The 12,403-nt window shown below is 42.6% G+C and overlaps 1 protein-coding gene across 1 annotated transcript; it reads right to left on the reverse strand.

Moving 5' to 3' along the window:
* Positions 1-2,166: 2,166 nt before the first annotated feature.
* On the reverse strand, positions 2,167-9,877 carry gatd3 (glutamine amidotransferase class 1 domain containing 3). The gene is made up of 6 exons (XM_084161100.1): positions 9,658-9,877; positions 7,040-7,092; positions 6,549-6,782; positions 6,297-6,389; positions 2,720-2,876; positions 2,167-2,378 (listed from the first exon to the last, which is right to left on the reverse strand). Exons 1-6 carry the CDS (start codon positions 9,769-9,771, stop codon positions 2,250-2,252), a joined length of 780 nt encoding a protein of 259 aa, XP_084017226.1. The 5' UTR covers positions 9,772-9,877; the 3' UTR covers positions 2,167-2,249.
* Between the last annotated feature and the right edge of the window lie 2,526 nt (positions 9,878-12,403).

Raw genomic sequence — 12,403 nt, forward strand, 5'->3', positions numbered from 1 at the left:
AAGGAAGGAAGGAAGGAAGGACAGCCCAGCGGCAGCGGAAGCTCCAACCCTCTCAGGGATACCGGCGGCGGCCCCTCATCCCTCTGCACAATCAGATACTCCATTACATCCCCTTATGTACGAATACATGACTTTAACGTTTGACTGAACCTGATAAACATGAATTTAGATGGAAACGTTGTCAACCAAAAGGGTATGTAATAGACAGAGCATCTGAGAGTAATTCTAAGACTATGATTTATACCCTACTTAATACTACGACTTAGCCTCGTAGTACCACACTGATCTCGCAAGCTTACATAAATATGTTTCGCTATGAGTCTGCTATGAGTGTGCTATGAGTGTGCTATGAGTGTGCTATGAGTGTGCTATGAGTCCGCTATTAGTGTGCTATGAGTGTGCTATGAGTCTGCTATGAGTCCGCTATGAGTGTGCTATGAGTCTGCTATGAGTCTGCTATGAGTGTGCTATGAGTCTGCTATGAGTGTGCTATGAGTGTGCTATGAGTGTGCTATGAGTCTGCTATGAGTGTGCTATGAGTCCGCTATGAGTCTGCTATGAGTCCGCTATGAGTCTGCTATGAGTGTGCTATGAGTCTGCTATGAGTGTGCTATGAGTGTGCTATGAGTCTGCTATGAGTGTGCTATGAGTGTGCTATGAGTGTGCTATGAGTCTGCTATGAGTGTGCTATGAGTCCGCTATTAGTGTGCTATGAGTCTGCTATGAGTCCGCTATGAGTGTGCTATGAGTCTGCTATGAGTGTGCTATGAGTGTGCTATGAGTCTGCTATGAGTGTGCTATGAGTCCGCTATGAGTCTGCTATGAGTCCGCTATGAGTCTGCTATGAGTGTGCTATGAGTCTGCTATGAGTCTGCTATGAGTGTGCTATGAGTGTGCTATGAGTCTGCTATGAGTCCGCTATGAGTGTGCTATGAGTGTGCTATGAGTCCGCTATGAGTGTGCTATGAGTCTGCTATGAGTCTGCTATGAGTGTGCTATGAGTGTGCTATGAGTCTGCTATGAGTGTGCTATGAGTGTGCTATGAGTCTGCTATGAGTCTGCTATGAGTGTGCTATGAGTCCGCTATGAGTGTGCTATGAGTGTGCTATGAGTCTGCTATGAGTGTGCTATGAGTGTGCTATGAGTCCGCTATGAGTCCGCTATGAGTCCGCTATGAGTCTGCTATGAGTTCGCTATGAGTGTGCTATGAGTCTGCTATGAGTCTGTGTAGCGAAACATATCTACGTAAACTGAAGAGATCAGTGTGGGAGTAGGAGGCTAACTACTACTATTTCTTGGGAAAATTAATCTGGCCACTTGCTTTACTGTGGAATGTCTCTGACACCAATTTTGCAGAAGAGCTGCCGAGCCATACAGTACATGTACACAATCTTTTATAACTTTTTGTAATTTTCTTAGCAATGCCTTCAATCTCATCTCGTTATTCCACAGACATGAGTTCACTGAAAACATACGTTTATCCACAGACATGAGTTCACTGATACATCTCTTTATTCCAGACATGAGTTCACTGACATCTTTATTCCACAGACATGAGTTCACTGACATCTCTTTATTCCACAGACATGACGAGTTCACTGACATCTCTTTATTCCACAGACATGACGAGTTCACTAACAACATGACTCGAGGTAAATAAAGCCATTCTCTAAACACTGCCTCTTTTCTTAGTGCAAGTCCTCTCAAGCTACGAGTCTGAATGAAATGCTTAAAAAAAAATCAAATTCCAGCGGTTGAGATATTTATAGCTTATTCGCCTAGAAACACAGATGATTTTCATGTTCTTACACCTGATCTGAGTCTTTGAACGGGAGAGAGAGCGGAATCTCAATATGTTTGCATTGGAACCGAGCGGGCCGTGTCCTGCCACCCCCGTCTGCTGGACAAGACAGGTATCGCTTCTCTAGAATTCAATTCCTCGAACAGGGAAATGTACCTGTATGTAGTTATCAGAATAAAGTAGTTTTTTATTATAATAATAATAATAATAATATTATATTGATATGTCCTGCAAAAACACACAAAATAATTACTTCTACTGAATACTGGCACATTTAATCAAATCTAAAGCTTTTGACAAATACTTTGTTAACAGCTGTAAATCAACATCGAACTATCTGAAGAAATTAAACCTAACGAGCTCAATCCTTCGATATAGTTTACTGGGTGAAGCGGCTGTGTCGGACAACATGGATGTTTGGTTATAAACGACTGTGGGTTCTGCTCTCTCACTTGCCACTGAGTTTGAGGACGTTGGTTACCATGGCTCCGATGCCGTCGAAGATCAGGTGCAGCTGGGTCTCACACATGAAGGCTGGTGATGTCACCACCTTGTTCTTCTGGTCTACGTGGGCCTCGTGATGACACTCAGGTCAAGGGTCACACACAGACAGGGATACAGAGGCTAATCAAAATCGCACGTCAAAAAACAGCAAAGCTTAAATTACATTTCACTTTCAGCTGAGGGCAGTAACTTTGCAACATACTTTTCACATTGCCTTTGACAAACGTTGTAATATATGCCATTTAACAGACTTACAGTCACGCATACATTTATTACGTAATGGGTGGTCATGGTAGTTTAACCCACTACTGCAAGCGCCATGCTCTATCAACAGTCAGAGGACCACAGGTAAAAAGACCTGACAAAACAAAAAGTACTATATAACCATCATGGATCCATCACGTGAAAGGATATGGTGACTTCCTTGATGATGTGCTTGGCTCCCAGGGCCTTGATAGCCCCAGCAGTGGCAGCATAGGGCCATTTGCCCCCCTTCTCCTCCTCGTGGCCCACCGTCACCTCCACCCCAGGAAGCAGCTTGGCAGCCAGCACAGGAGAGATACAGCACAACCTAGGTTGAATACAGCCAGGTTAGGACAACGTACTAATTCCATGTGAGCGGCGTCGATGGGACGAGCGTCGTTGCTAACTAGCGTCGCAGGTACCTTAGTTTAGAGGTTGGGAACTATGACGTCGCGTAGGTGGTTACATTGCTATGTTACAAAAACTCCCACTGTACCTAACATCATTAATAACCTTTAGGCATATGAGCTACCATACGCGGTTTGTGAAAACAAAAATTAGCTTAATTTAAAAGGTTAAGAGCGTGGTTGGTTAAGGTTATGTTTAAAATCAGATTTTATGACTTTGTGACTGTGCTAGCTAGTGACCGCTCAGCAGAGCTGCCTCCAGGGCAAGATTCATGACGAAAAAAACGTTAAACCGTACCTTGTCTCAGGGATGGTTAACTCATGAAATTCCTTCAGTCTCTATTTATGGAACAATCTTCAAAATGATCTTAAAATGTGATTTTCTGTTGCCTCTAGGGCAATTCAGAAAGCTGATTGAGGCCCTTATTACTGATGAATGCGTTTTTTTTTTTTTTTGACCGTGTTCTTTCTGCCTGCATTTTGTATTTTACGTGTGTATTTCTGTAATTTCCGTAATTGAGGGCTCATCTATAAAAAGAGACATTGGTCTCAGTATGACTCCCTGACAAAATAAAGATTAAATAAAATACAATAAAATAACTCTTCCTCATTTATACAAAGAGTTATGGATATTAGAATCCTCGTACAAACTGATATTCTAAAATGCTTTTCGTTCCTTTCCTTCTTCTATGCTGATGTCGTGAAAGATCTGGGCATGTGAAAGCAAATCCCTGGTATAGGCACCCACCTGATTGCTTTCCAACACTTTGTAACTTCAAATGGGTGTGAATGGAAGAAAAGGATACAAGAATACAAAGCCACTTTAAAACGATTGAGATAAACTACAGAGCATTTGGAAAGTATTCAGACCCCTTCCCTTTTTCCACACTATGTTACGTTACAGCCTTGTTCTAAAATGGATTAAATCGTTTTTTCCCACCCTCATCAATCTACACACAATACCCCATAATGACAAAGCAAAAACAGGTTTGTATAAATTTTGGCAAATTTATATAAAAAGTAAAGAAACTGAAATATCACATTTACATAAGTATTCAGACCCTTTACTCAGTACTTTGTTGAAGCACCTTTGGCAGTGATTACAGCCTTGAGTCTTCTTGGGTATGACACTACAAGCTTGACACACCTGTATTTGGGGAGTTTCTCCCATTCTTCTCTGCAGATCCTCTCAAGCTCTGCCAGGTTGGATGGGGAGCGTCGATGCACAGCTATTTTCAGGTCTCTCCAGAGATGATCGATCGGGTTCAAGTCCGGGCTCTGGCTGGGCCACTCAAGGACATTCAGAGACTTGTCCCGAAGCCACTCCTGCGTTGTCTTGGCTGTGTGCTTAGGGTCGTTGTCCTGTTGGAAGGTGAACCTTCGCCCCAGTTTTTTCATCAATGATCTCTCTGTACTTTGCTCCGTTCATCTTTCCCTCGATCCTGACTAGTCTCCCAGTCCCTGCCGCTGAAAAACATCCCCACAGCATGATGCTGCCACCACCATGCTTCACCGTAGGGATGGTATTGGCCAGGTGATGAGCGGTGCCTGATTTCCTCCAGATGTGACACTTGGCATTCAGGCCAAGGAGTTCAATTTTGTTTCTCATGGTCAGAGTCCTTTAGGTGCCTCCATGCAGGCTGTCATGTGCCTTTTACTGAGGAGTGGCTTCCATCTGGCCGCTCTACAATAAAGGCTTGATTGGTGGAGTGCTGCAGAGATGGTTGTCCAATCTCCACAGAGGAACTCCGGAGCTCTGTCAGAGTGACCATCAGGTTCTTGGTCACCTCTCTGACCAAGGCCCTTCTCCCCCGATTGCTCAGTTTGGCCAGGTGGCCAGCTCTAGGAAGAGTCTTGGTGGTTCCAAACTTCTTCCATGTAAGAATGATGGAGGCCACTGTGTTCTTGGGGACGTTCAATGCTGCAGAAATGTTTTGGTACCCTTCCCCAGATCTGTGCCTCAACACAATCCTGTCTCGGAGCTCTACTGACAATTCCTTCGACCTCATGGCTTGGTTTTTGCTCTGACATGCACTGTCAACTGTGGTACCTTCTATAGACAGGTGTGTGCCATTCCAAATTTTGTCCAATCAATTGAATTTGGAGGCGAAAGAAACGCACACCTGTTAAGGAGAGGTGCTGGCTAGCAGAGTAGAACACCTGTTTAGGAGAGGTGCTGGCTAGCAGAGTAGAACACCTGTTTAGGAGAGGTGCTGGCTAGCAGAGTAGAACACCTGTTTAGGAGAGGTGCTGGCTAGCAGAGTAGAACACCTGTTTAGGAGAGGTGCTGGCTAGCAGAGTAGAACACCTGTTTAGGAGAGGTGCTGCTGGCTAGCAGAGTAGAACACCTGTTTAGGAGAGGTGCTGTCTAGCGGAGTAGAACACCTGTTTAGGAGAGGTGCTGGCTAGCAGAGTAGAACACCTGTTTAGGAGAGGTGCTGGCTAGCAGAGTAGAACACCTGTTTAGGAGAGGTGCTGGCTAGCAGAGTAGAACACCTGTTTAGGAGAGGTGCTGGCTAGCAGAGTAGAACACCTGTTTAGGAGAGGTGCTGGGTAGCAGAGTAGAACACCTGTTTAGGAGAGGTGCTAACAGAGTAGAACACCTGTTTAGGAGAGGTGCTGGCTAGCAGAGTAGAACACCTGTTTAGGAGAGGTGCTGGCTAGCAGAGTAGAACACCTGTTTAGGAGAGGTGCTGGCTAGCAGAGTAGAACACCTGTTTAGGAGAGGTGCTGCTGGCTAGCAGAGTAGAACACCTGTTAAGGAGAGGTGCTGGCTAGCAGAGTAGAACACAATAATTTAATAACCTAATAACCAACGTTTGGACAGACAAGCTATATGATGAAGACAGCTTGTCTGTGGAAACGTTGGTTATCAGGTTATTAAATTATTGCATCTGAGCTCCTAGAGTGTGAGGCTCTCCTTTTATTTTCCAATCAATTGAATTTACCACAGGTGGACTCCAATCAAGTTCTAGAAACATCTCAAGGATGATCAATGGAAGCAGGATGCACCTGAGCTCAATTTCAAGTCTCATAGCAAAGGGTCTGAATATTTATGTAAATAAGGTTTTTCTGTTTTTTATTTTAATAAATGTGTCAATTTAGAATAAGGCTGTAACCTAACAAAATGTGGAAAAAGTCTAGGGGTCTGAATACTTTCCGAATGCACTGTATAACCAAAGGGCTACATTCGTTACAAGGGGGCACTCAATCCCTAGACGCTCTTGGACACACTACGGAAACATAATCAAGCATATGACCAAATTATGCAAGATTTTCCTTCTGGCTTAACCGAGATTACTCAATCCCCAACAAGCACAGTACACGACGACAGCACTGACCCGATGGGTTTGCCTGCCTTATGGAAGTCCTTTAGGACACGCTCCACATCTGTGTTGATCTTGCAGTCTGGACCGTCAACGGCAAACGTCGACCTGCCACACAAGACAAGCAAAACAGATCCGTCTGAGAGGGACAGAGAGAGAAAAATCGAGATGCCCAAGTAGAAGCTCAAAGTGTTTGTAATAGTAGATATACAGAACATGAATTAATACTTTTTTAACAATGTGGTATGACAACACTGTTCCACCTACAGGTTTTTTGCCGCCCCAAAGCCCCCTGGGAAGATGATGGCGTCGTGGTCGCTGACGCTGAGTTTGGCGAGATCTGTGATGTTTCCCCTAGCGATGCGTGCAGACTCTGATAGGACGTTCCTGGACTCGTTCTCAGCGGGCGCTCCCTTCCCGTGGTCGATGACATGCATCTGGGACACATCAGGGGCGTACATCTGGACCTCTGCCCCGCCCCTGCTCAGATGCACCAGAATCCTGTCACACACACACACACACACACACACACACACACACCACATCAGTGAGAATGACGTAACACTAGGTCGGTCGTACCTCTTGTTCACTGTATGAATCAGGTAAGATGGCACCTTCTGCTGGCCCACTTCTCACAGGCATATATATATATACGCAATGTATGGTTTAGCCATCTTGTCAAGCAAGTAAATAGCATGTTGTACACTGTAAGACAGGCTTGGAATAGAATACAGTAGAAAATAAATAGGCCGACTCACGCTGATGCTTCATGGATTTCTGTTCCGTCATACACACCACAGCCAGACAGCACCTGTTAACATGACTTATATTAATATGACAAGTTCACTTCATATAAAATGATTATCTTATGCAAATGAATGCAAATCTTGATCAACTCCAAGAACAAAAAAAAGTAGATCAACTCCAAGAACAAAACTACACTGAACAAAAATATAAAAAACGCAACATGAAAAAGTGTTGGTCCCATGTTTCATGAGCTGAAATAAAAGATGCCAGAAATTTTCCATACACACAAAAAGCTTATTTCTCTCAAATTTTGTGCAGAAATGTTTTTACATCCCTGTTAGTGAACATTTCTCCTTTGCCAATATAATCCATCCACCTGACAGGTGTGGTATATCAAGAAGCTGATTAAACAGCATGATCATTACACAGGTGCACCTTGTGCTGGGGCCAATAAAAGGCCACTCTAAAATGTGCAGTTTTGTCACACAACACAATCCCACAGATGTCTCAATTTGTGGGAGCGTGCAATTGGCATGCTGACTGCAGGAATGTCCACCAGAGCTGTTGCCAGATAATTTAATATTCATTTCTCTACCATAAACCACCTCCAACACCATTTTAGAGAATTTGGCAGTACGTCCAACCGGCCTCACAACCGCAGACCACGTGTAACCACGCCAGCCCATGACCTCCACATCCGGCTTCTTCACGTGCTGGATCGTCTGAGACCAGCCACCCGGACAGCTGATGAAACTGAGGAGTATTTCTATCTGAAATAAAGCCCTTTTGTGGGGGAAAGACGTATTCTGATTGGCTGGGCCTGGCTCCCCAGTGGGTGGGCCTGGCTCCCCAGTGGGTGGGCCTATATCCACCCAGGCACTAGCTTGCAAAAAAAACAGAATAGTCCGCCTTGAAGCCAGAAGTTAAATAAAATTAAGTTTCAATTTACTCTGTCGATTGTCTGTAGGCTTGGTTCTTATGCAGGGGAATTTGAGAAAAAAAATACATCTAATGTAATGTGTAATTTAACAGAATTTCCAAACGTAGTTCCTCAGCATGGTCAGTTCCGCTTACCTCATGTCAAAATAAAAGTCCCCCACAAGTTGCTTGCTTTTTTGTGTGCAGGTATGGCGCACCTGCAGGACTTTTATTTTGACATGAGGTAAGCAGAGCGGAAGTGGGTCTACAACAGACCCACGTTTGGAACGTTTGGAAAGTCAGTTTAATTTATGTTCTATTAGATGTTTTTATGTCAATTTCGCCTCTGCATAAGGACCAACTCTACGGACAATCGGCAGGGTAAATTGAAATTACATTTTATTTAACTTCTGGCGGACTATTCCGTTTTTTTGCAAGTTAATTCCTAGCAACCTTGGTGTGTTAATACTAGCATTGCTAAAAGCAGCAAGCGACTGATTGTGACTCAATATTGCAAAATTAAATCCATTTTCAATGGCCTTTGGTTTGACAAGGGGTATTAATTTTGTATGTGATTTGTTAGACAACACTGGGGAGTTTCTGCCGTTTGAGTTGATTGGTAAATATTACTCAGAGAGAATATATGAAGGTTTGCAAAGCAATTCCACTTCCTTCACTTGGACTTATTAAGAACACTTTGTGATATAATGAAGTTGTTCCCACTTTTCCAAGTTTAAAAATTAATGACTTGAACCTTTTGGATAAAAAATTAAACAACAAGTTGATACGATTGGCAGTTAATGAAGTAATTTTTTGTGATGATAATTCAATATATTGCTATGGAATTGGCAATGCAATCGTCAAAAGCGACTACATTTGACCTTAATTGTCCAGTCATCCCAAAAATTAAAGAAACGTATTTTAAAATATTTTCTTCCATCCACCCTGTAAATGATTTCTTGCACAAAATATTCAATTTTGACAAAATACCTTGTTTTTTGTTCCTCTGATTCAGAATCTATGGAGCATTTATTTTTTTCATGCCGCCATTCTAGTAAACTATGGATTGAAATTCATGAATGGTTGTGTATAAAATCTCCAGAATTACCTATGTTTACCTTTGATGATGTGAAATGGCATTATGGTTATCCTTGTAATTCCGATCATAACTATTTGATTAAACATTATTTTTCTATTGGACAAATATTATATTCACAAATGTAAATGGGATGGAAAAATTCCTTATTTTGTAGTTTAAAAAAAAATTTAACTGTTACAATTTTATAAATCCCTCAAACTTGTGAAACTTAAAGTTGGAAAATGATTAGAAGTCATGTCTCTGAATGTCTGTTAATGTATCATTGCCTTGTCACATAAATGGTGTCCTGAATTATTCTAATTTTGTTTTTGTTTTGGGGGGGGTTCGCCTCGTGTTTTATGATTTTATTTGTTCTTTGTGTCGCAGGAATGTCCCTGTATTGATGTGGAATATTGTTATTATTGTTGCAATAATAATAAATGTTGCTAACAAATCGCGCGACCAGTTATCAAAACTCAATAACGCCTCGATATAAGAGAATGGAGTTGAGCGATCCTCAGCTAGGGGATTTCCGAGACTACCTTCAACTTGTCAGAACTGACTTGGCACACATTAATCATTTAGCTAGTAGCCCACTACTCGACACACTATATCTGATCCAGGTTTACTTACAACTGCAACTTTTGCCCTGCTCCAACTGGCACTCGTGTGAAGCCCAGAGTTTACCAACTGTGATTTCACTTGGAATGGAACCGATTTAAAAGCTAGTGATCTTAAAGCATACATTTTTTTACTAACTGCGTTGACTACAGCGTTGTACACAAACCAGGCAGGGACCCCCTTGACAAACGCACAAGATGCCGGACAGTGGCATCAGCATCGCGACAGCAACAATTAAATAGTACTTCCGGGTCATGGAATTTCGGAAATGTTCAAAATAAAAGTCCACCACATAATATTACAAAAGTGTCATTAACCTGTATGTACATTACATTACATTTTAGTCATTTAGCAGACGCTCTTATCCAGAGCGACTTACAGAAGCAATTAGGGTTAAGTGCCTTGCTCAAGGGCACATCGACAGATTTTTCACCTAGTTGGCTCGGGGATTAGAACCAGCGACCTTTCGGTTACTGGCACAACGCTCTTACCCACTAAGCTACCTGCCCTATGTATTCATGATGTATGAAAAATAATTGTCTAAACATTAACAATGACTCAAATTTGTTTATATTTCACTGACATTAGCAATCAAATTTGGATTTCAAAACACATTTATTTATATATATATATATATATATATATATATATATATTCTATAGACCATACTGAGTACTCCCTACCCCACTTTTACAGAATAGTTTTTTCTCTATAGTGTGTGTGTGTGTGTGTGTGTGTATATATATATATATATATATATATATATATATATATATATATACACATACACACTACCATTCAAAAGTTTGGGGTCACTTAGAAACTTCCTTGTTTTCAATAAAAAAATAAATTAAAAAAAGTCAATTAAAATAACATCAAATTGATCAGAAATACAGTGTAGACATTGTTAATGGCTATTGTAGCTGGAAATTGCTGATTTTTAATGACATATCTACATAGGTGTACAGAGGCCCATTATCAGCAACAATCAGTCCTGTGTTTACATTTACATTTACGTCATTTAGCAGACGCTCTTATCCAGAGCGACTTACAAATAGGTGCATTCACCTTATAGCCAGTGGGATAACCACTTTACAATGTTTTTTTTTTTTTGGGGGGGGGGGGGTGGTAGAAGGATTACTTTATCCTATCCCAGGTATTCCTTAAAGAGGTGGGGTTTCAAATGTCTCCGGAAGGTGGTGAGTGACTCCGCTGTCCTGGCGTCGTGAGGGAGCTTGTTCCACCATTGGGGTGCCAGAGCAGCGAACAGTTTTGACTGGGCTGAGCGGGAACTATGCTTCCGCAGAGGTAGGGGAGCCAGCAGGCCAGAGGTGGATGAACGCAGTGCCCTCATTTGGGTGTAGGGACTGATCAGAGCCTGAAGGTACGGAGGTGCCGTTCCCCTCACAGCTCCGTAGGCAAGCACCATGGTCTTGTAGTAGATGCGAGCTTCAACTGGAAGCCAGTAGAGTGTGCGGAGGAGCGGGGTGACGTGAGAGAACTTGGGAAGGTTGAACACCAGACGGGCTGCGGCATTCTGGATGAGTTGTAGGGGTTTAATGGCACAGGCAGGGAGCCCAGCCAACAGCGAGTTGCAGTAATCCAGACGGGAGATGACAAGTGCCTGGATTAGGACCTGTGCCGCTTCCTGTGTAAGGCAGGGTCGTACTCTCCGAATGTTGTAGAGCATGAACCTACAGGATCGGGTCACCGCCTTGATGTTAGCGGAGAACGACAGGGTGTTGTCCAGGGTCACGCCAAGGCTCTTCGCACTCTGGGAGGAGGACACAACGGAGATGTCAACCGTGATGGCGAGATCATGGAACAGGCAGTCCTTCCCCGGGAGGAAGAGCAGCTCCGTCTTGCCAAGGTTCAGCTTGAGGTGGTGATCCGTCATCCATACTGATATGTCTGCCATATGTCTGCCATATGTTCCAATGGCACGTTGTGTTTGCTAATCCAAGCTTATCATTTTAAAAGGCTAATTGATCATTAGAAAACCCTTTTGCAATTATGTAAGCACAGCTGAAAACTGTTGTTCTGATTAAAGAAGCAATAAAACTGGCCTTCTTGAGACTAGTTGAGTATCAGCAATTGTGGGTTCGATTACAGGCTCAAAATGGCCAGAAACAAAGAACTTTTTTTGAAACTCGTCACTCTATTCTTGTTCTGAGAAATGAAGGCTATTCCATGCGAGAAATTGCCAAGAAACTGAAGATCTCGTACAGCTCTGTGCACTACTCCCTTCACAGAACAGCGCAAACTGGCTCTAACCAGAATAGAAAGAGGAGTGGGAGGCCCCGGTGCACAACTGAGCAAGAGGACAAATACATTAGTGTCTAGTTTGAGAAACAGGTTTGAAACAGTTTGAAAAAGCCATATCTCAGACTGGCCAATGAAAATAAAAGATTAAGATGGGGAGTCTGAGATATGGCTTTTTCTTTGCAACTCTGGCTAGAAGGTCAGCATCCCGGAGTCGCCTCTTCACTGTTGACATTGAGACTGGTGTTTTGCGGGTACTAATTAATGAAGCTGCCAGTTGAGGACCTATGAGGCGTCTGTTTCTCAAACTAGACACTCTAATGTATTTGTCCTCTTGTTCAGTTGTGCACCGGGGCCTCCCACTCCTCTTTCTACACTTTTTTGGTTACTACATGATTTCATATGTGTTATTTATAGTTTTGATGTCTTCACTATTATTCTACAATGATGTAGGTGTGTCCAAACTTTTGACTGGTACTGTAATATATATATATAT

The sequence above is a fragment of the Coregonus lavaretus genome (genome assembly GCF_964263955.1).
Source record: "Coregonus lavaretus genome assembly, chromosome: 5".
NCBI classification, from domain to species: domain Eukaryota; kingdom Metazoa; phylum Chordata; class Actinopteri; order Salmoniformes; family Salmonidae; genus Coregonus; species Coregonus lavaretus.